This window comes from Candoia aspera, chromosome 2 (assembly GCF_035149785.1).
Source record: "Candoia aspera isolate rCanAsp1 chromosome 2, rCanAsp1.hap2, whole genome shotgun sequence".
Classification (NCBI taxonomy): Eukaryota; Metazoa; Chordata; class Lepidosauria; order Squamata; family Boidae; genus Candoia; species Candoia aspera.
The window spans coordinates 251,568,557-251,589,822 of record NC_086154.1 but is presented as its reverse complement, the minus strand read 5'-3'; the positions used below and the strand labels follow the sequence as shown (position 1 = coordinate 251,589,822).

The following is a 21,266-nucleotide window of genomic DNA, read 5'->3' as shown; positions in this document are numbered from 1 at the left end:
TTCTTGGATAATTTCACAGTTAGGAAACCTGGTTGGCTTCAGAATATAGAGTTATGTTCATCTCTGCTTGGGAAAATGAGTTACCTTTGTCAAGATCTATTTGTTCTCTGCTTATTGAGAATTCTATTCCACTGGAACTGAGGAACAACTTTCAGGAATAGAAATAGGGCCTGAGTCTTTAGCAGAAGACACTGCATACACAGTGGCAAATCCCTGAAGGCCTGAGGAAATTTGTAAAAAGAAAAAAAGAGAGAGTTCTGGTACTTAGTCGCTCACTACTATGGGGAACCAAAAAAAAATAAATCTGCAGATTATACCCATAAACTTGTAAAATCTGCTTCCTGTCAGGGGCAAGGATCAGAGATGTGACAGAACAACTTTGAAAGCTTGTCAAGTGTTCTGACAATTATCCTTTTCTTATAATCTATGTGGGGACAGATGATACCACAAAGAGCAGTTTTGAACTCTAGGAAGGAGGGAAGTTTAAGGACCTATGGGTTTAAGGTGTTCTACTTATCCATCCTTCCAGTCCATGTCAGAGAACTACAAAGTGAAAGAATATTGCAGATGGAGAGATTTGCTTTCTGGGACCATGGTCTAAATTTTCTAGACGATGGATTGCATGAAATGGAAAACCCAGTAGATTTGTCAGGCTACACACCGGGCTTTACTGTTAAATCTCAGCTCTCCAGACACTTAACCCCTTATTTAGGAATTAGATTTCTCAGCAGAAGGTTCTCAGACACAATGCGGTCAGGTTATTCTTTATTGCAGCCAGATATGAAGCCTATATACACACAGAAGATGTTCCACTGCCATACATGGAAACCAAGTCTGAGTATAAGTCTACACTCCAGGGTTTTAATTCTAGGCTTTTTTCTTCTGCTTTTCCAAGTCAGTAAATGTACAGCCATTCTCCTGAAGGCTTCGGAAAGCACCTGATTGATGTTGACATAATGGTCCTTTCTAACCAGAAAACTGCTAGGTTCCCTGTCACCAGCTTCCTTTCTTACAGGGTGATTAGAATTCTGTGACAATTATGTAATTAGCACTTGTCCAATTAATATCATTCTCCCTGGTGCTGAGCTGCTCAGTTTCCCTGGATGTTTAGATACATACATGTGCATTTTTTGATAATTGCACATTTGGCACTTGAGGGTACATCCAGAGAAGCTGAAGACTGTCACATGCAGTGTTGTGATTTTTTATCACTATGGAGGTACCTTCTAGTTACTGTTTATTACTGGCAACAGCCAGATGACTTCATAGGATTCCTGAGGATGATTTGTGTTGCTTTGATAAAAATAGATTCATTTACAGATTTTTAGGAGAGTTTAAAAACAGCTGTAACGTTTCGGTGTTTAAGCCATGTATTCAAATGATTATTGAAAATTATTAGTAATTTCTGTTATTTTATATATGGCAGAAAGTATTATTGTTGTCATTTATTGCTAAATCAGTTGGCCTTGGGTTGAGATGGATGTATTTTTGTTTATATTTATATAGAGCGATCAGATCCCATCTTGTTTTGTATTGTGTTTTTATGGTTTATTTATATTGTGGGCCACCCAGAGTCAGTTTGGAGTCAGGTAGAACCTGAACTGAATTAAATAAATAAGTTCTGTTATGACAGCACCACTGACAAAAAAATACTGCTACTCCTAACCAGCAAGACTGGTTGCAGCAATTCTTCTGCATTGGTCTTAATCTGCAAATAGCTATATATTTTGTAATAGTCCATGTAAAATCCTGTAATGGGGCAAAATGGTACTAAAATAACGACATCTTCTTCATTTACATCATAAAAGTTTTATCCTCCCTTATGTATATTGTATTAACCCGTTTGCTCAAATTTTGCTTAACCAGGTATCTAAAAAAGCAGTAGGGAGATGAGGCTGGGTAATGCATGCTTTTGTTCATTGACTTTATTTCAAAAAAGGACCTGTATTTCACAGTCTGTCTCCATCTGATTTATTTCTGCTTTTCACATTTCTCTTTTCTTTTTTCCTTTCACCCCCCTCCTTTCTGTCTCCAATGCTGTGGCTGGGTTTATTTATTTTTTTATTATTTATGATTTTTTTCTCCCCCTCATGGAGGTTCAGAAGAAATCTGACAGATTTGCTTTGTGAATAATAAATAATATACCCTGGCTTTTCAGTGTTAAATATAAGCTATCATAAGCACTGCTTTCTGTGGAAGTTGACGAGCTTTCTAAGTAACGATATTGCATATCCAGTTGGTACCCCCTGATTAGTTTAGATCACTGGTTGCTTCTGGATAAGTCACTATTCCTCTGCCCAACCTACTGCAAGGGAAAAAAGGAGGAAGGAATGCTCTGCCCATTGCCTTGAGCTCCTAGAGAAAAGCAGGATATAAATCTGTTTAATAATAATAATAAATTGTGCTAGGAAAGTTTAGGAGGAATTCATCCATATGATGGGTACCTTTTTCGAGAATGCCTCCTCCTCCTCCTCCTCCTCCTCCTCCCCCCCCCTAGAGTGAGCTTTTGGATATACCCAGTGAGTAAAGGGCAGATGAAAGTGAAATACTTAGGATTCCCTAATAGTAGAATTCCTTTCCTTTAGGAGAGTCTTTAGAAAGCATATTTGAATAACATGGAAAGGGATTGTAACAGTGGTGGTGAGGCATTCATTTTGAATGCAAAAGATTTCAGGTTTAATTTCTGTCAGCTCCTTGGTAGGCTGAGATGGACTCTAGTCTAAAACATTGGAGAACCACGATCATGCAGTGTACTCAGCACTGAGATCCATGGCCAGCTTTGGTGAAACGGCTTTTGACTTTCCCTTTTGTCTCCGCGGCTTTTGCATTTGAGTGTTTTGTGTTGTTGCATTGTTTAGTGATGTCGATGTCTGGCTTCTCTCAGATGGATACTTGAACTAGAAGGCTTATGGGCAGGAATTCAAGGACACAACTCTTGGCAAGATCAATTGATAGAAAAGCCATTAATACAAAGAAAACCAGAAACTACACAGTATAAGACTCAAGCTATTTAAATAGCAGACTCAAAGCTCAAACCTTGTCTCTTTCTCCTGCCCACACCTTTTTAGGTGGGAGGAGTAGTTGGCTCCTGTGCATTGTTATTGAAATGGATCAGTTTGCTCTCAAGCCCTTTGGTTTTGACTTTGCCAGCTCTAGCTCTCACAGTGGATATATTATAATCTGCCTTGCTGCTGAATCTGGCAAGATATGAATTTATATAGCCTCTCTTTTCTTTAAAATGGACTCTTCAAAAGGAACCGGACCCCTTATATGCCACTAAATTACTAATGGAGTAAAATATAAACAACAGCAACTGTAGTCATGGTGTTTTGAAATGCATTATTGTGCTTATTATACAGTGTCCTAAGTGTACAGGGCACGTTGCATGCCCCTGACCTAACTGAAGACCTCTGCCCTTATAAGCATACCATATGCTTTTTCCACATAGAGGGAGACAACAGATGGATAGAAGGAAAAGTTAGGAACAACAAACAGATGGGAGGCAAAGGTACCAACAGGACAAATGCACTTTTATGTGTTTACTGATTTTCACTGGGGATGAAGCAATTGTCAATTATAATAATGCTTCTTGTTCTTAAATGTGAACCTCATTTTAAGATAGACCTTTATCCACGCAGCATATAAGATTATGGAAACACTGCTTCCTGTGCAGGAAGTTCTGTCTTTGTTTGCCGTTAGTTCCATATTACACTTGAGCTTCTTAATTAGATCTTGACAACGTTCAGAAGCCCAAGAAATCTTGAAAGGGTTTCACAAAGGTGGGTGAAATCAGGTCAAAGTCTACAAGAAATCTGGCAAAGAAATATTAGTTAATTTTTGTAGGCTTTCAAATCTCATCTCAATCCTCAGATTATTTAATGTGATAAAGACATAATGTGAAGTTTAAATATGTTTTCTCTAATTCAAAGAAAATTACAAATGGATTTACTGTTTTATGTCTTGATGTTTCAGCTGGAGTGACTGCAGAAACCATTCAGACTGTTACTGTTAGTCCTGAACAATCAGGATCTGAAGCCAAAATTCAAGAAGAAGAACATGATCTAGTTGATGATGACATCTCAGCTGGTAAGTGTTATAGTCTGTATAATCCCACTGAAACTCTGCTCTTGATGTGGTATTTCACAAGCTGCAATAAACATCCCTCCATTTTGAACATTTTACTGTAATGCATTTTCATCTGAAATTTCATTGTAAAGTTATTTCAGGAATAAATATATCTAGATATATTTTACTTTAAAAATATGTCACTGCAAAGATTCAGCTGTGTTTTATCACATGCTTAGACTCTAGCAACTACTTCCTTTTTGCTCAAACATGGCATGGGCAATCTTGTAGATTTCCATAAATTCTTGCAATATGCAAAATAAGGCAACTTATTGGACTTATTGAAATAATAAATATTAATTGTGGATGTTTGCTCAGATTATTTTTACAGTGTTTTATTTCCATGAATGATCTCTTGGCTATAGCCCAAACAGTTGCATTTGTGTAAGCCATCTCAAGGAAAGGGAGGGCTGGTGAGATGGCTACAGTATATGTGACATGATCTTGCCTAGTTTTATTAATAATATTAATGTTTGTATTGTGGTATAATTTTTAATGTTTGTTTTTTATGGTCAGTTTTACCGTATGTCGCCTAGAGTTATATTTGTGAGATGGGAGGCTCTATAAATGTGATAGATAGATAGATAGATAGATAGATAGATAGATAGATAGATAGATAGATAGATAGATTGATTGATTTGAGGCAGTTTGTCAGAGGTCAAGGTTTACAATATCTATGTTGGGCTAATGGAGAATTCAAGATAATATTCATGCTGACGACAGAGTTCAAAAGATAATTCTTTCTTGAGAATAGTTCACTGCAGTTAATTAATTAGGGTGCTCTAAGCAATGTACAGGTGTTTTGTGGAGTAAAAGAAGTTCTTGCTGCCCAGTGGAAAAGTTTAACAAAGGGAGAGGCAAAGTAGCAAGGACTGATTATGAGCAAATCAAGTTTTATTCACTTCAGGCTTCACTTTGGTGAGGGATGCAATCTGAGGGAAGGAGTCAGCAACTTAATGATTTTTTTTCCTTTTTTTCCAAAGAGAGAGAGATTTTGCATAGTGGCACCTGTAGAGGAATATGTTAAATGTCTCATTTCTTTCACTAATTGATTTTGCTCTTGTTTAAGCCAACAGTTATCAGATGTACTGAAATGGGAGGTTGTTTAAGTTTCTCTACGATTTACATAATGAAAAGATTTCTTTAAAATACTGATAAAGCGTTAGGCTAGAGATTGTACAAGCTTCCTCTTGGATCTTGTTACTTGATTGAGCTGTGCATAGATTTCTATGTAAATTTTAAAAGGCGGCTGTATTTCTGTTGACTAGATTCCTATATAATAGATTCCTATACCGTGCAAAAAATCTGGTAGGCATACACAGTGAAACCATTATCACTATAAATTTAATTTTGGTAGCAATTGAAAAGAATAAAATTTAGTTAGTAGCTAGAGTATTTACACCACAAAACATGGGCAATAAATCCATTGGTGTTTTTTTTAATGATTTCCCACATTTTGTAATCTCTGAGTAATGTTTCCTGTTCATTAAAAGCAATGTTGCTCTATAATTACTATGCAAATTTATGCTTTGGCTTTCTATATTTTACATGGCTGTTGAGAACCACCTGAATTGGACGAGGTCAGATATAAATTCATGAAACCAAATTATAAATTAATCTATAGTAGTTTCGGATCTATATATATTATTTTCTAGAATATGGCCACTGTGCTGGAGATTCTTATTTTTTACTGATAACTGCATTGTTGTTGTTTTAAAGACTGGAAGATGTTCAACTTTGTTTAGATCTAGTATTAGATTGCTAATGATGCTCACAGGATCTGGCTGTTACTAGCAAAGGACTATTTCAAATATAACTGCATTAATAAATATGATCCTATTGAAATGTAGTGTTTTCCTTCCAAATGAATATGTAATATAACAATGGATTACAGCACTTAAAAATGCCATATGAATACATTTTAAAAATAAACCTTAGTTTTTAAGACATCCCATACTGTTAAAGCTGTAGTTACCAATCAGCTGTTCATTCTGTTTGTTGCTTATATGCCGCATAGCGTACAAAGGAAAATACATTTTATTAAATAATAATTATGAAGAAATAAGGAGGAATTATGTATTACTCCTTTCAGGATGGACCTAGGTTTTCAGACACTTGAATGTATGCCCAGGACAACTGAAATATATCCTCAACCTTCCTCTTTTCCTTTTCCCAACAACTGACTTTCCATTCTCTCATTTTGTCCTCTCTTTCAGAAAGGTCTCAAATTTTTGACTAGAATCTCAAACTGTTTTGCTGCTTGCATTCTTTTGAATCAATGTTTCTCAAACTGTAAAGAAATTTAACTATTTAACCTGTAAGCTTATTCAGTGAAAACTAACTTTTGAGGCTATTTCAAAAGAAATAATTAAAAAAACATTTGATACCTTCAAATAATGAATGAATGCTTTTGTGAGTGACACTGCATGTTGCCTCATGCTTCCTTCAATATTGCAACAAGGCTTTGGTAATGCACATGTGTATTTTAAATGAATTGGCTAAAAAACATGATTAAACTGCCAAAAAAACCCTGTGAATAATTTCCTTGATACTTATGCATTCTTATTCCTTATGAAAATGTAAAGGCCGATATCTGTGTAAATGCAATCCAGAAAGAAAATTTGAGTTCACAGATGAAATATAAATAGTCAAATGTCAGTCAGTTGATTATGATAAAAGTGATATGAAAAGAATAACCCTTAGTTGCAGAGGAAATATTAAGTTGTTAACCATGACAACCTAAACCTTCCCCTGTCATCTTAAAATACTATGCACTTTCTCTATATATCTATATTTTAAATGCTAATAACTATTGATTCACCTTGTAATGTGAGTGTGTCATAGTTCCCAGGCGCTGTTTTTAGCAAATCAGTCAACTTTTTTGTTTATGATTAAAACAGAAACAGATCAGTTCCACATCCATTCCTTGAAAGTTCTTTTGTCTATAGAATGAGACTAGCATTCAAATTATATGGACAATTGTATCTGATGTAGATTGCAATATTGCTTCCAGCTATATATCCTGTTAAAAGACATTTTTTTAAAAAAAATGTTGTTATAAAGTGACAAATGTTGTTATAAAGGGAAGTGCAGCATTATCAGTAACTAAAATGAGTTAACTACTTGGTTACCCTCAGTTCTAATAGCTGTCATATGCACTACCTTAATTAAGGGCACAAAGGAAATGTGTCAGCTAGAATGAATTTATTGAAATATGACAAACAAATATTCTAGTAAGTAGCAGTGCTTCTCTTAATCTACCATTTATATGCTTTCACTTTGTTTTTTTAATAAAATATTTTAATGAATATAGGAGAGTTCTGCATTTGTGTTATATTTCTCAAGAAATAGAAAAGCATTCTTTGCAGTTTCTCTCTGAAAGATTAGTTTTAGCTTTCTTTGGTCAGCAGAGCTGACCACATAATAAGAGAAAAGGTCAAAAGTCACTGACATTGTCAAAATCTGAGATTATAATACTATATCACTACCTCTTGTTGACAGATTTAATGACTTCAACTTTTAAAAAAAAGCAGTATGGTCATAGATTAAAATATTTTGTGCTCTGAAATAGGGGAGGACAGATCTCAGATTTGTAGGATCTGTGTTGTCATTTTTCTAGGTCAGCTAGCCAGAGCCAGCTACCAAGAAAGCAAGCATCAAATTAAAAACTTCTGACTATTAGAATTGAACTGGGCTCATAGTCCATAACACAGCATTTCCTCCTAGTCCTCAGTTTTGAAATTAGGCAGTATATAACATTTTGTAGAAATAAATCAATCACAGTTGTTAAATAATAGCAAATAAAATGTTGACAATCACCACAGATTTACCCATTATTCTACCTTGTTTCCACCCCTCTGTGTGAGGAGCGTAGTTTATCCTTTGGGGGGGGGCTATTATATTTGCTTAATTATTTTTGTGACATCCATTGTCATTGTTTCACTGAAATATTTCTGAGTTTTTGCCTAACTTATTTCCAAATGGTATGAAATCTTAGCAAGGCTATGCTCCATGAAGATTGATTGATTGATTGATTGATTGATTGATTGATTCATTCATTCATTCATTCATTCATTCATATATATTTGTTATAGCCACCCACTCCAACAAACTGGGCAGCTTACAATATCGACAAACAGTAAAAACAGTTTAAAAAGTCGTCATTACACAAGGTGGGCGGTGAACAAATATGATAAATAAATAAAAATATAAAACAACACTGGCAGCATAATAGAATATCACCACGCAGGCCCTACAACCACATTAACACCAGACCTGGGACCAAAGCCAGATCTTAAGGGCTTTCCAAAGCCCCAGGAGAGAGGTCACCATCCGTATCTCTGGAAGGATGCTCTTTCAGAAGGTGGGGACTGCAACAGAGAAGTTGGTCCCACAACTCTAACTCTGACTCCAACTCTACTCTGTTGGGTTCTTTGCATCTGTAAATGAAGGAAATGTCTTTTATTTTTATATAAATTAAAAATACCTTGATTTTGCAAATATGGTACATAATTACTTCCATTCATTTACTAAAGCTTCATTATTTCCTGCGTGCAACCAGCAGAAAAAGCAGTGGACTGTTTAGATGTGCTGTGGATTATATTTTGCTCATGCTAAGGTTTGTCTAGTTTTCAGCAATTCCTAAAAGCAGCATAAAATGTACATTATGGTATTCTTGAAATAGTTTGTAGTTCTGTCAATCAGCAGAAATCTAATTTGAACATCTGTCTTTGCTGTGCTTTGTATTCTGATCTTTTAGTGTAACACAGATCATGCAGAGGGGTGAGTGATGTAAATGCATCTTAAAATCACTGCTCACTGAAGGCCATTGCTCCTTTTTAAAAAAATAATCTACTTCAGTAACACCATCATGGTATTTCCTTCATCCAGATTCACCCAATACCTTTCATAATGTCTTTTCTATATTTGGGAAAATACATTATCACTATAAGTTCATAAATGTAAATATAATAGAAATGAATTATTTTTGAATGCATCTAATGGTGAAAAAATATCCATTTCCAGTGTTCAGGAATATAGCTGAAAGAGGATTTAGTGCAAGACTGTGTATTGATCTAGGCTTCTTGCAAGTTTCTGAAATTCCTTGCTAATAAAGCATCTGTATATCCCTTCTGGCTGGCAGAGTTGAGGTAATTTTATACCATACTGAAGGGTGAACCAAGTCTAGAATGCAAAAGTAGCAGCTGCTGTGAAAATACATGTCTCTCCTTCATACTTAGCTTAAGAAATAAAGTATTCTTCCTGTCTCAGCTACAGAAAGTTTAGGAAAACTTTCTGTAACTTCCTACTTTCTGCAGTCTTACTTATCAAAATGGCAGATTGGAGTTCAGTAGGATCTTGGTATGGGTTTATGTTTTTGGGATAGCAATAAACCAGGCAATGCATACAAACCAACTGGCGGAGTAATACTTTATTCACAAAATTGGTTTATTTATGAAATAAGACTTATTATGCAAGTATTATTTAAATCAGGGTTCCTCAACCTTGGCAACTCTAAGCTGTGCGGACTTCAACTGCCAGAATTCCCCAGCCAGCAGCTGGCTGGGGAATTCTGGGAGTTGAAGTCCGCACAGCTTAGAGTTGCCAAGGTTGAGGAACCCTGATTTAAAGGAAGTTTTTACTACAAAACTTCTATTTGCTTGAGGTGCTCTTCCGTTACTTTAAGGATTCTACAGTACTTTTCTTAACTACCGTGGTTCTTTCACTGTTTATATCTACATTTTTCTCACTTTTGCTTTCCTCCCTTTATTAATGTGCTTATTTTGTTTACACTTGTTCCCTTTGGTTTTGCATTGGCATGGTGCTTGTAATTTTCAGTCTGTGAGGCAGACTTCGGGGCTATTTGCTTACTCCATCTCTCTCTGTCAGGTTTGTAGCGTCAGAGACTTGCAGATGCTTTTTCTTCTGTTGTTCTCAGCCCTTCTCTTCTCTCTAGAACCTTCAGCCACCAGATTGCTGAACAGCTGCAGGCCTCTTTCTTGAAGCCTTTGAATCTTCCTTTCAGGCTTTGAACCCTTCTGTCTTCTGTCACACAGATGCACCATAGTGCTTTTTCCTCTGATGAGCAGCACTTTCATACTCTCTGACAAACTTCAGCTTTCACATCTCCTCCAAGGAGAAGCTAAAAAAAGCCCTAATAGCATCATCTCTCTTTTTTAACCTTCTCAGTTCCACCTCTCACTTTCTAGAAATGCAAGGTGTGTACATGTACTGTAATTTAGAGTCTAAGTGACAGGGATGAGCTCCCATGATTGATGACCTTGAAGCTTCTGGCCACAGATCTACTGGAAAGTCAATATCCTTGAGGTTATAATTTATGATAAAAGACCCATCAGAACTGGGCCACTCATTAGGTACTTTATACTGACCATTCATGGCATGAGTGTCATGTCTCCCATTTTAGCTGTTATCACTTGGTCAACTTGTGTTCTTATAAACACATAGAATGAACATGCCAATTTTTTAAAAAAATAGGTTCAGTTATGGTAGGATGTTTCCTGATTAATATTTTGGAGCTAATCATAAATAAATTTGGCACGTTTTGAAGGCTGCAAATGTTGGTTTTCAATTTTTTTTTAACATAGAAACAATCAATTCATAGAAAAATCTCAAAATTTGCAAATAATTGTTCCTCATAATTGATTTTGACCTGGCTGACATAATACTTCATAAAGAATTCCACCCTGAATTTGTTTTTAGTCAATGTATGAAAAAAATTCCATTCTATACTGTAAAGCAAAGGTTCTTAAATGGTGTGTGTCATGAGCTACTGATTGATTGATTATTTTATCCAATTTCAAGGCTGCCCCACTCCATGACAACTCTGGGTGGATTACAGATAGACAGAAGTGTGTGTGTGTGTTTGTGTATGTATGTATGAATACATATATGTATGTATATATTTGTATGAACGAATAAAAAAGATCCTGGGTAACTGGAAGAACAATACACCCAGCCATAGACAAAACATAGCTAAACATAATTAAAGAGGGCTCCACAGCCCCTCTTCCCAAGGCCTGGGAGAATAATCAGGTTTTCAGTAGTTTCATAGACATCATAAGAGTGGGAGCCACATGCATCTGGGGGGACGTGATTCCAGAGGGCAGGCACTGCAGCAGAGTAAACACACGTCCTAGATCCCACAAGGTGATACTTATCAACGATACTTATCAATGGAACCTAGAACGCTTGATCTTAACAGATGAGCAGAAACAGTTGGAGATAACAGGACCTCGGGGTCTGTGGGTGTGTCATAAAATCTTTTTACAATTTCATTAGTCTTCATAAGGTTAGGGTACAGGAACACTATCAAAACTTGCTCCCGCTTTGGGCAATTCCAGAGCAGGCTTGTGCAGGCAAAGCGAGTTGAAAAGCCCAGAGCAAATTTTGAATGATAGCTAAACCTTGGATCTATCCAACTATCAAAACCATCTCCCAGTCATAGCAGTTTTATTTATTTATTATTTATTGTTTAGTTTGGCTCATGGGGGCAATTCATCATTTTAAGAGCTTGTGATATCACAGGAGAACTCCTGCTGTAGACGATGTATGGATGTGTACTACAAACTGCTCCTCCCTCCTACATATCAAATTTAATCAAACTTTTAGATATGCAGTTTCACATGAACTTAAAACAGCAGTGTTGTTTGAGGCCCTGCCAAACTTCTCACAGGTCCACAAAGTTGAAGGAAGGTATTCTAAGTTTTTTTTTTTCTACTGGCCAGGATCCTATGCATTTCCAGAAAGGGCAAAGGAGAGACCAACCTGGCCCTATCTTTTGGCCAGAACAGGTACTGCTGCCCCAGGTTTTCTGCCTTCTTCTCTTTATACTGTTTCTTTTTTATCTGTTGTGTCTGGGGCAAGGACTATCTCTTAATCACTGTGCAGCATTTGTTTAGGCACAATTTAAGTGTGGCATAAAAGTGATGACCATGTCAGCAAAAAATAAGCTAGTTTCCTACAACCTACCAGTACAAGCATGCTTCTAAAGGTGCATTAATAATGTAATATGTGCTTTTACCCCAGAAAGGTTTGAATGAGCATTTAGTCAGGAGTGAACCTAGATATTGGTCTTCCAATCCCATTTATGTGCAATTGCTTGGTTTCTGGAATCAGTAGAGATTCATAATAGGACTAGTCGATATTCCTCTTTGCTTTAGGCAACAAATGTGGCAGAAGATAGACAGTTTTATATGGAGTCCAAAACACTATTTAGCCAAATAAAGAAGCAATGCCATTTTAAATGTTTTATGAAAGCCAGACTTTCTTCTTTAAATAGATATTTAAGTTTATAGTTATCATATCAGGAGATGTAATCCCCTGGTATGCTTTTGCTAGTAGAAGCAGTTTCTACTGATGAGATGGGAGAGGATAATTTTCTCATTCCTCATACCCCCAACACTCCATCCCCATAAAACAATATGCACACACACACACACACACACACTCATACAAACCACAACCTCTCTTCCAAAATCCCTCAATTTTCTAAAGCAGATTTTGAGTCTGCAGGGAGGCCTGCAGAAGGGAACAGGAGGAAAAAGCCCTTTTGAGTTAACAGAAGCTCATTAGCACTGCATTACATTCCACGCCATGAATTTTGAACATTTGAACAGGGAGTTTTTGTAAAAAAAAAAAAAAAAGCAGCCCATTTATTGATTGAATAAGGCTTCACAAAAATGTCACATGTTCGAAAAATGTACATTTGGAACAAATGAGTAGTTTAATGTTAATGTGGCAAATAAAAGGTGTTAACTTTCATTTTATAGTTATGGCTGACAGTTGTAATAATAAAAACACCGCTTTCCCTGTCTTATTTTATATTCCTTAAGGAGCTTAATCCATACTGTTTCTAATGTACATTGTGAGCCTGTCTTAGTTATTCTCCAAATTCATTCATGGTCAGCAGCTGCATCCTTTCAGTCGAATCAAACACTGTGTTTCCTTTTATCTTGCTTTCCTCTATTAGGTCTGAGAAATAATATGTTTGCCTATTCCTTAGCAGCCGCTTATGAACAAAAAGCAAAATTTTCGCAGTTGTCTGTAACTAACTAAAAGGAAAAAGGGATTACAGAAGCCTTGGCAACTGGATAAATTTACTTCAGTATCCTATTTAAGTTTGTTATGTGGATATTTCTTCATCTTTTTGTTTACCACAAGTTGATATGGTGGTTCTGCACTTGTAATATTTTGCAACTGCCATTCTTTTCTCGGGCTCTGAGGAGCCTATTACAATATTCTGCTTTTACTGCTTTGTTGTGATTAAAATATTTATGATAAGTAGATTCGTTCTATATAAGTCAGATTTATTTATTCTGTTTTATTTGAAAATTTATATTTTACATTTATATTACTGTATATACTTGATGGATCCAGAGGGTTCCACAAGGTGCTTGACAGGCATTTCTGTCTCATACTCGGTAGATCTCTGGAATATGGAGGTTATCAGGGTACTGGTTAAGATTGCATTTTTCCGATTACTGATCCCAAGCAGCTCACTGTTTGTTTGTTTTTAAGATGCTGTGGGAGATGAAGCAGCTGAAAATATAGCTACAGCAACAATAGCAAAAACCAAAAATGAGCATGACCAAGCACTATTACAGATTCAAGTTTAGGTCCATTCAGTAGGTCATAGGCACAGCAAAGCATCAACCGTTCTCCATACTTACTGCATCCACAAACTCCTGGCAGGCAGTGCTATTCAGAGTGACAATTTTTGGTAGCTGTGAAGTTGGCTTGTCAAGCTGTGCATCATATACAGGTACCTTCCGTATTTGGTGGGGTCCAGGAGGCGGGCCTTCTCTGCAGTGGCACCTGCCCTCTGGAACATTCTGCCCCCGGAGATGAGACAGGCCCATTCGGTCCCAGACTTCCGGAAGAACCTAAAAACCTGGTTCTGCCGCCTCGCTTGGTGTGGGAGGAGCACCAGTTCATCTTGGGGGTGGCTATTATAGATCTCTCCCCAACAAACAAGATCTACGCTGCTGGATTTTATATTTTTTACTGTATATTTATTTTATTTTATAGAGTATTTATATTGTAATTTATGTGTTTTAACTTTGATTGTAAACCGCCCAGAATCCCCTTTCCGGGGGAGATGGGCGGTGATGGAAATCTGGAATATAAATAAATAAATACAATTTTTATAGGGACAAAAGGACCTTCCTTTCAACTTCCTTTCCCAACCTTTCCCATTGTCACTGGAACATTGTTTCACCTTCAGATGTCCATCCTATTTTTTGTTTTTAACCAGTACCATGCAGGATTCTTCCACCGGGACCATTATTTATTCTTGGCCTTTCAAAGACAGGTTGGTTTTTTCCCTCACCATTTTTTTTTTCCAAATGGATGTAGCAACCATTCAACCTTGCTAATGAGCAGGCCAAAGAGTCATACTCTTTCTAATCCACATGCAGCAAATGGTAGCAACAGCAGCAACCTTTATATTTCCCTATTCCCATAATGCCAGGTGATCACATGGTCTCAACTCTGCATTCAACTAGCACTACAGATTGGATCTCCACTCCCAAAGAGATTCAAATTTTAAAGGTGTCTTCTACTCTTTGATCACCTTATGACAACCATTCACTCCTCCAGGAAAGAAGCTTGCTATTCACCCAAGAGTATAAAACAGAGTGAATATGCTAAAGAAGAGCTGGTTACTTACCTGCAATTGCAGTGCTTTGACTCGTGTGGATTCACAGAACACACCATCCTACCCTGCGGTCAAGCTGGCAAACCAAGAAGACCACACAGATTTCAGGAAGGTATCTCTAATGCTAGTCTGGGATAAAAACAGAATCTTGAGACCTGTTAAGAATGAATTGCCAACCAGAAGATTAATTAGGGTGGAATCGCTTTGAAATGCTTTCTTTCCACATCTGAAGCATATTGCTTTTTCTCACCTAATCTGAGCCTTCCCCCCACCCTGCTTTCTTCCCATAGTGTTTTACATATGCTTTCTCAGGTGACCTCACTGTTCATTCAGAACTGCTGTGTTACATCTTAGAAACTAAAGTGGTTTAAGTGGGAGCTGTGCCTTGTGTGGCATCCGTGGGAAGTGAGACTCCCACCCAACAGTTCTGTAAGTTTTAGAAGGTTCAGAGTGGGTATCTGAAAATATCATAAAAATGGGTATTAATTTTGCATTTAATGGGTACATAGGTAGACAAACCCTTTGTGTGAGTTCACAGCTGAGCACTCAAAAAAAGTTGCAGTTGCAGGTAAGTAGACAGTTCCTTCTTTCAAGAGTTCTGCTAGGCTGGATTAAACACCTCACTGTTTTCCTTATACCTTCACAGCTTCATTTTGTTGGTAAAATAAAGGAGCGTTAAATCTTAAGCCCAGAGAGCAATACCGTGCAATATGATAAGAATCAGATTTGCAACTAAAAATGTTCATACACTCCCCATTCAGATTTTCCTCCTGATGCGACATTATGGTTCTCCTACCTGTCGGCCATACCTCATCTTGTTGAGTGGGAAAATGGTGACCACTGTGACGTTAGGACACAAATAAGTTTTGCTAGCTTTTCATTATGAGAAAGGGAAGGAACAATTTACAACGTAGATTTCTCTCCCAAATTAAGGTTGTTAAGTGTTTGTGTTCAGCCTGTGTTTGCTAATATTCTAAAACATTATTCGGCTTTCCAAATTACTTATTTTGGTCTGGGAAAAGGTGAGTTCTGTGCTCTGCAAGGCAGTAGGTTACCACATTACATTACCACCCAGTTACATATCCTTGAAAATCCTCTGTTCTATCATGCTGTGCTGTCTTTAAAATTGTGCTTAGAAGGCTCTTCCCATAATTTCTATGGCTTTTCGTAAGATGTTATCTGTCTCTTGAAACTTAAACTACTCCACGTAAATCACTCCAGTCCATTCATGTAAAATGGCCCAAGTTGGCTTCTTTATGGTCCTCAAGGGTCAGAGTTCACTGCTGCTGTCAGAAACCACAGGCTTTTTCTTTCATCAGCATTATCGTTGTGTCTGACAGCTTCCATTGCTGAATAAAGGCAGTTGCAAAGAAAGAAAACTGAATGACATTGTCTTCCGTATATTTGCACACTTTTGGCGGTCTTCGTTTGTTTGTTTTTGCTATTTCTTTAAACAAGACTTCATACTTCAATCATCATATTTGTAAAGTTTAAGGATTTTGGAAAACTCTCTTTGTGATTTTAGCCTATTCAATAACAACAAGTGTTTTAAAGATCAGAAGGCTAGACTATTCTGGATATTTAAGACTAATTCCCACCCTCTAATCTGTTTTGTACTGAATAGAGGTTTGAATTATCTAAATTATTCAGACTTGAAGCTAGATGGGTAAATTTGTAACAGCTTGCCTCCTCCTCCTCCTCCTCCTCCTCATCACCATCTACATCTTAGAAAATAAAAAAAAATGCTGAAATGTTAGTAGTGATTTTATTTTTTACGGAAAGAACAATTTATATCTTCATCATTATAAGTATTAATTTTAGCTTGTATTGTATAGTTTTCTAGAAAATCTTGTTTTTCATTCAGAAATAAATGTTCCCACATTGTGTTTTACCAGTAAAAAGTATTGTGGGAAAGATTAGCTCTCTTCAACCCCAAAGGAGCCTCTCTGGAATTTATTATTTTGTTGTTGTTACAGATTTTTTAGAATTAATTAAATGATGAATGAATGACAATTGGTACAAAGGTTGGTTGGGATGTTGATAAAAAAAGTTAATATCATTGTTAATGCTAATGAATGTTTGGTGTTTTTTGTTAATTCTTTTTTTTTTTTTTGAACAAAAGGGATAAATAACTATCACAAAGCAATCAGAAATGTGCATGGATGGTTTAAATGTACAATATCTCCATTTAATTGAAGCAATTGGAGTTCTATCTCCCAGAAACAATAGCTTCATTTTTGGCTACTTTATAGCCTAGTAAGTGTTTGTGTGTGCGTGTGCGTGTGTGTGTGAAATCTAGAACAGCTAGATCTTTCTTGGCCTTCCTGAAATAAAGACACATGAATTCTAGCAGATGAATAGTTTTCATCCATAAAGCAGCATCTAGCACTGAGAGCAGCAGCCATTCCCAACAGGTTGGCCCATAGCCATATCATGTCACACATCCATGTTGAGTATGCGTGCCTGTTGCGTTTATGCGTACCCATTAAAACATGACATGTAAACTAGCCTGCAGAGTAACAAAAGCAGAATTAGGAGTTTGTTGTTGTTTATTCGTTTAGTCGCTTCTCACTCTTCATGACTTCATGGACCAGCCCACGCCAGAGCTTCCTGTCGGTCGTCAACACCCCCAGCTCCCCCAGGGACGAGTCCGTCACCTCTAGAATATCATCCATCCATCTTGCCCTTGGTCGGCCCCTCTTCCTTTTGCCCTCCACTCTCCCTAGCATCAGCGTCTTCTCCAGGGTGTCCTGTCTTCTCATGATGTGGCCAAAGTATTTCAGTTTTGCCTTTAATATCATTCCCTCAAGTGAGCAGTCTGGCTTGATTTCCTGGAGGATGGACTGGTTTGATCTTCTTGCAGTCCAAGGCACTCTCAGAATTTTCCTCCAACACCACAGTTCAAAAGCATCTATCCTCCTTCTCTCAGCCTTCCTTATGGTCCAGCTCTCGCAGCCATATGTTACTACGGGGAACACCATTGCTTTAACTATGCGGGCCTTTGTTGTCAGTGTGATGTCTCTGCTCTTAACTATTTTATCGAGATTTGTCATTGCTCTTCTCCCAAGGATTAAGCGTCTTCTGATTTCCTGACTGCAGTCAGCATCTGCAGTAATCTTCGCACCTAGAAATACAAAGTCTTTCACTGCTTCTATTTGCCAGTTATCAATCAAGCTGGTTGGCATAATCTTGGTTTTTTTGAGGTTTAGCTGCAAGCCAGCTTTTGCACTTTCTTCTTTCATCTTCATCATAAGGCTCCTCAGTTCCTCTTCGCTTTCAGCCATCAAAGTGGTATCATCTGCATATCTGAGATTGTTAATGTTTCTTCCAGCCATTTTAACTCCAGCCTTGGATTCCTCAAGCCCAGCATGTTGCATGATGTGTTCTGCGTACAAGTTGAATAGGTAGGGTGAGAGTATATAACCCTGCCGTAATCCTTTCCCAATCTTAAACCAGTCCGTTGTTCTATGGTCTGTTCTTACTGTTGCTACTTGGTCGTTATACAGATTCTTCAGGAGGCATACAAGATGACTTGGTATCCCCATACTGCCAAGAACTTTCCACAATTTGTTATGGTCGACACAGTCAAAGGCTTTAGAATAGTCAATAAAACAGAAATAGATGTTTTTCTGAAACTCCCTGGCTTTTCCCATTATCCAGTGGATATTGGCAATTTGGTCCCTAGTTCCTTTGCCTTTTCTAAACCCAGCTTGTGCATCTGGCAATTCTCGCTCCATGAATTGCTGAAGTCTACCTTGCAGGATCTTGAGCATTCCCTTACTGGCATGTGAAATGAGTGCCACTGTTCAATAGTTTGAACATTCTTTAGTGTTTCCCTTTTTTGGTATGGGGATATAAGTTGATTTTTTCCAATCTGATGGCCATTCTTGTGTTTTCCAAATTTGCTGGCATATAGCATGCATTACCTTGACAGCATCATCTTGCAAGATTTTGAGCAGTTCAGCTGGGATGCCGTCGTCTCCTGCTGCCTTGTTATTAGCAATGCTTCTTAAGGCCCATTCAACCTCACTCTTCAGGATGTCTGGCTCTAGCTCACTGACCACACCGTCAAAGCTATCCCCGATATTGTTATCCTTCCTATACAGCTCTTCTGTATATTCTTGCCACCTTTTCTTGATCTCTTCTTCTTCTGTTAGGTCCTTGCCATCTTTGTTTTTGATCATACCCATTTTTGCCTGGAATTTACCTCCGATGTTTCTAATTCTCTGGAAGAGGTCTCTTGTCCTTCCTATTCTATTGTCTTCTTCCACTTCTGCGTATTGCTTGTTTAAAAATAATTCCTTATCTCTTCTGGCTAACCTCTGGAATTTTGCATTTAATTGGGCATAACTCCCCCTATCACTGTTGCCTTTTGCTTTCCTTCTTTCTTGAGCTACTTCTAGTGTCTCAGTAGACAGCTATTTTGCCTTCTTGGTTTTCTCTTTCTTTGGGTTGTATTTTGTTGCCGCCTCCTGAACAATGTTGCCCATATGTCTGTCCATAGTTCTTTCGGGACCCTATCTACTAAGTCCAGTCCCTTAAATCTATTCTTCACCTCCACTGCATATTCCTTAGGAATATTAGTGAGTTCATATCTAGCTGATCTGTGGGTCTTTCCTAATCTCTTTAGCCTGATCCTAAATTGTGCAATAAGAAGTTCGTGATCTGAACTACAGTCAGCTCCAGGTCTTCTTTTTACCAACTGTATAGATGTCCACCACCTTTGGCTGCAAAGGATGTAGTCAATCTGATTTCGGTGTTGTCCATCTGGTGAAGTCCATGTATAAAGCCGTCTCTTAGGTAGTTGGAAGAGAGTGTTTGTTATGCAGAGTGAGTTGTCTTGGCAAATTCTATCAGCCTATGTCCTGCTTCATTTAGTTCTCCCAGGCCATACTTACCTGTAATTCCAGGTGTCATTTGACTGCCCCCTTAGCATTCCAGTCTCCTGTGATGAAAATAAGATCTCTTTTAGTCATGTTGTCCAGTAGGTGCTGCAGATCCTCATAGAACTGCTCTACTTCAGCTTCTTCAGCATCTGTGGTTGGGGTGTATATTTGGATCACTGTGATGCTAAATGGCTTGCCCTGAATTTGAATTGAGATCATTCTATCGTTTTTTGGATTGTATCCAAGCACTGCTTTAGCCACTTTACTATTAATTATGACGGTTACTCCTTTTCTTCTGTGGTCCTCTGTCCACAGTAGTAGATCTGGTGGTCATTTGATGTGAAGTGGCCCATTCCAGTCCATTTCAGTTCACTGACGCCCAAAATGTCTATCTTGAATCTTGACATCTCACCAATAACCACATCCAATTTGCCCTGACTCATAGATCTTACATTCCAGGTTCCAGTGGTGTGTTGATCCTTAGAACATCGGATTCACCGTTCACCACCAGCACCGTCGGCCGCTAGCCGTCCTTTTGGCTTTGAGCTAGCTGCGTCATCACGTCTGGGGCTAGTTGAACTCATCCTGTTCCTCCCCAGTAGCATTTTGACCATCTTCCGACCTGGGGGTCTCATCTTCCGATGGTATACCGACATATCTCTGGTTGTACTGATCCATTTAGTTTTCACGGCAAGAATACTGGGGTGGGTTGCCATTACCTTCCCCAGGGATCGCATTTAGTCTGACCTCTCTGTCATGACCTTCCCGTCTTGGGTGGCCCTTCACGGTTTAGCTCATGGCATCATTGAGGTGCTCAAGCTCTAGCACCACGACAAGGTAACAATCCTTTGCTGAAGAGAATTAGGAGTATCTGGGTCATTTGTCTGGATTCAGATATAAATGCATGGTCAAGTCGTTGTGAGGTTTTTGAAGATTTGCTGGGCGATGCCTCACATGTCTGGACATTGTGTGGTTATGTACATACAGCTTTGATTTCAGCTTGTATTCCATGGAGGACACAGGTTGTAATGTAATAATGCTGAATGTGAGAATTTGAGCAGCAGGCACGTGAGCAAGAAGGGAAGGCATAACCATTGGAGAAAGCAGTCCCATTGTGAAGCAATAACCTTCAGAGTGAACTTTCAGATTTGGCCTCTGGTGTGCTAGGTGATATTACCTCATTGATGGAAATAAATTACATTAGACTGTGGCACACTATTATATATATTCTATATATTACATAGATGGCCCTCATAATTGATCACAAGCCCATATGAAAAATGTTGTAATTCACAACAGTAATGACAGCGATGTCTCATATTTCAGAGGTTTTACATCACACCTGTGAATTATGGCTATCCATGTGCAAACTCTGGTAAAAAGGGAGAAAAAGGATTTTTTTTTTAAAAAAAATCAGGCTTATGGCCAACTCTCCCTTTTTGTTATAATTCTTTTGTTTGAGGCAAAGCACACAAGCTGTTTTTGAATGCATTGTGTAGCGGCTTCTCTTGAAGTTTATCCTTGGTTAATTCTACTACAGTATAGTTTGAAGGAAGCTGAGCAATAATTGGTGAAAAACA

The 21,266-nt window shown here is 37.8% G+C and overlaps 1 protein-coding gene across 2 annotated transcripts in view; it reads left to right on the top strand.

The window, feature by feature from the left end:
* Positions 1–21,266, top strand: part of WDR7 (WD repeat domain 7) — a 231,529-nt gene that overhangs the window by 78,515 nt on the left and 131,748 nt on the right. For both annotated transcript variants that reach the window (XM_063295797.1, XM_063295796.1), the window contains one exon: positions 3,973–4,086. In XM_063295797.1, coding sequence (XP_063151867.1) covers positions 3,973–4,086 — 114 coding nt within the window. The remainder of the gene's footprint in view (positions 1–3,972; positions 4,087–21,266) is intronic.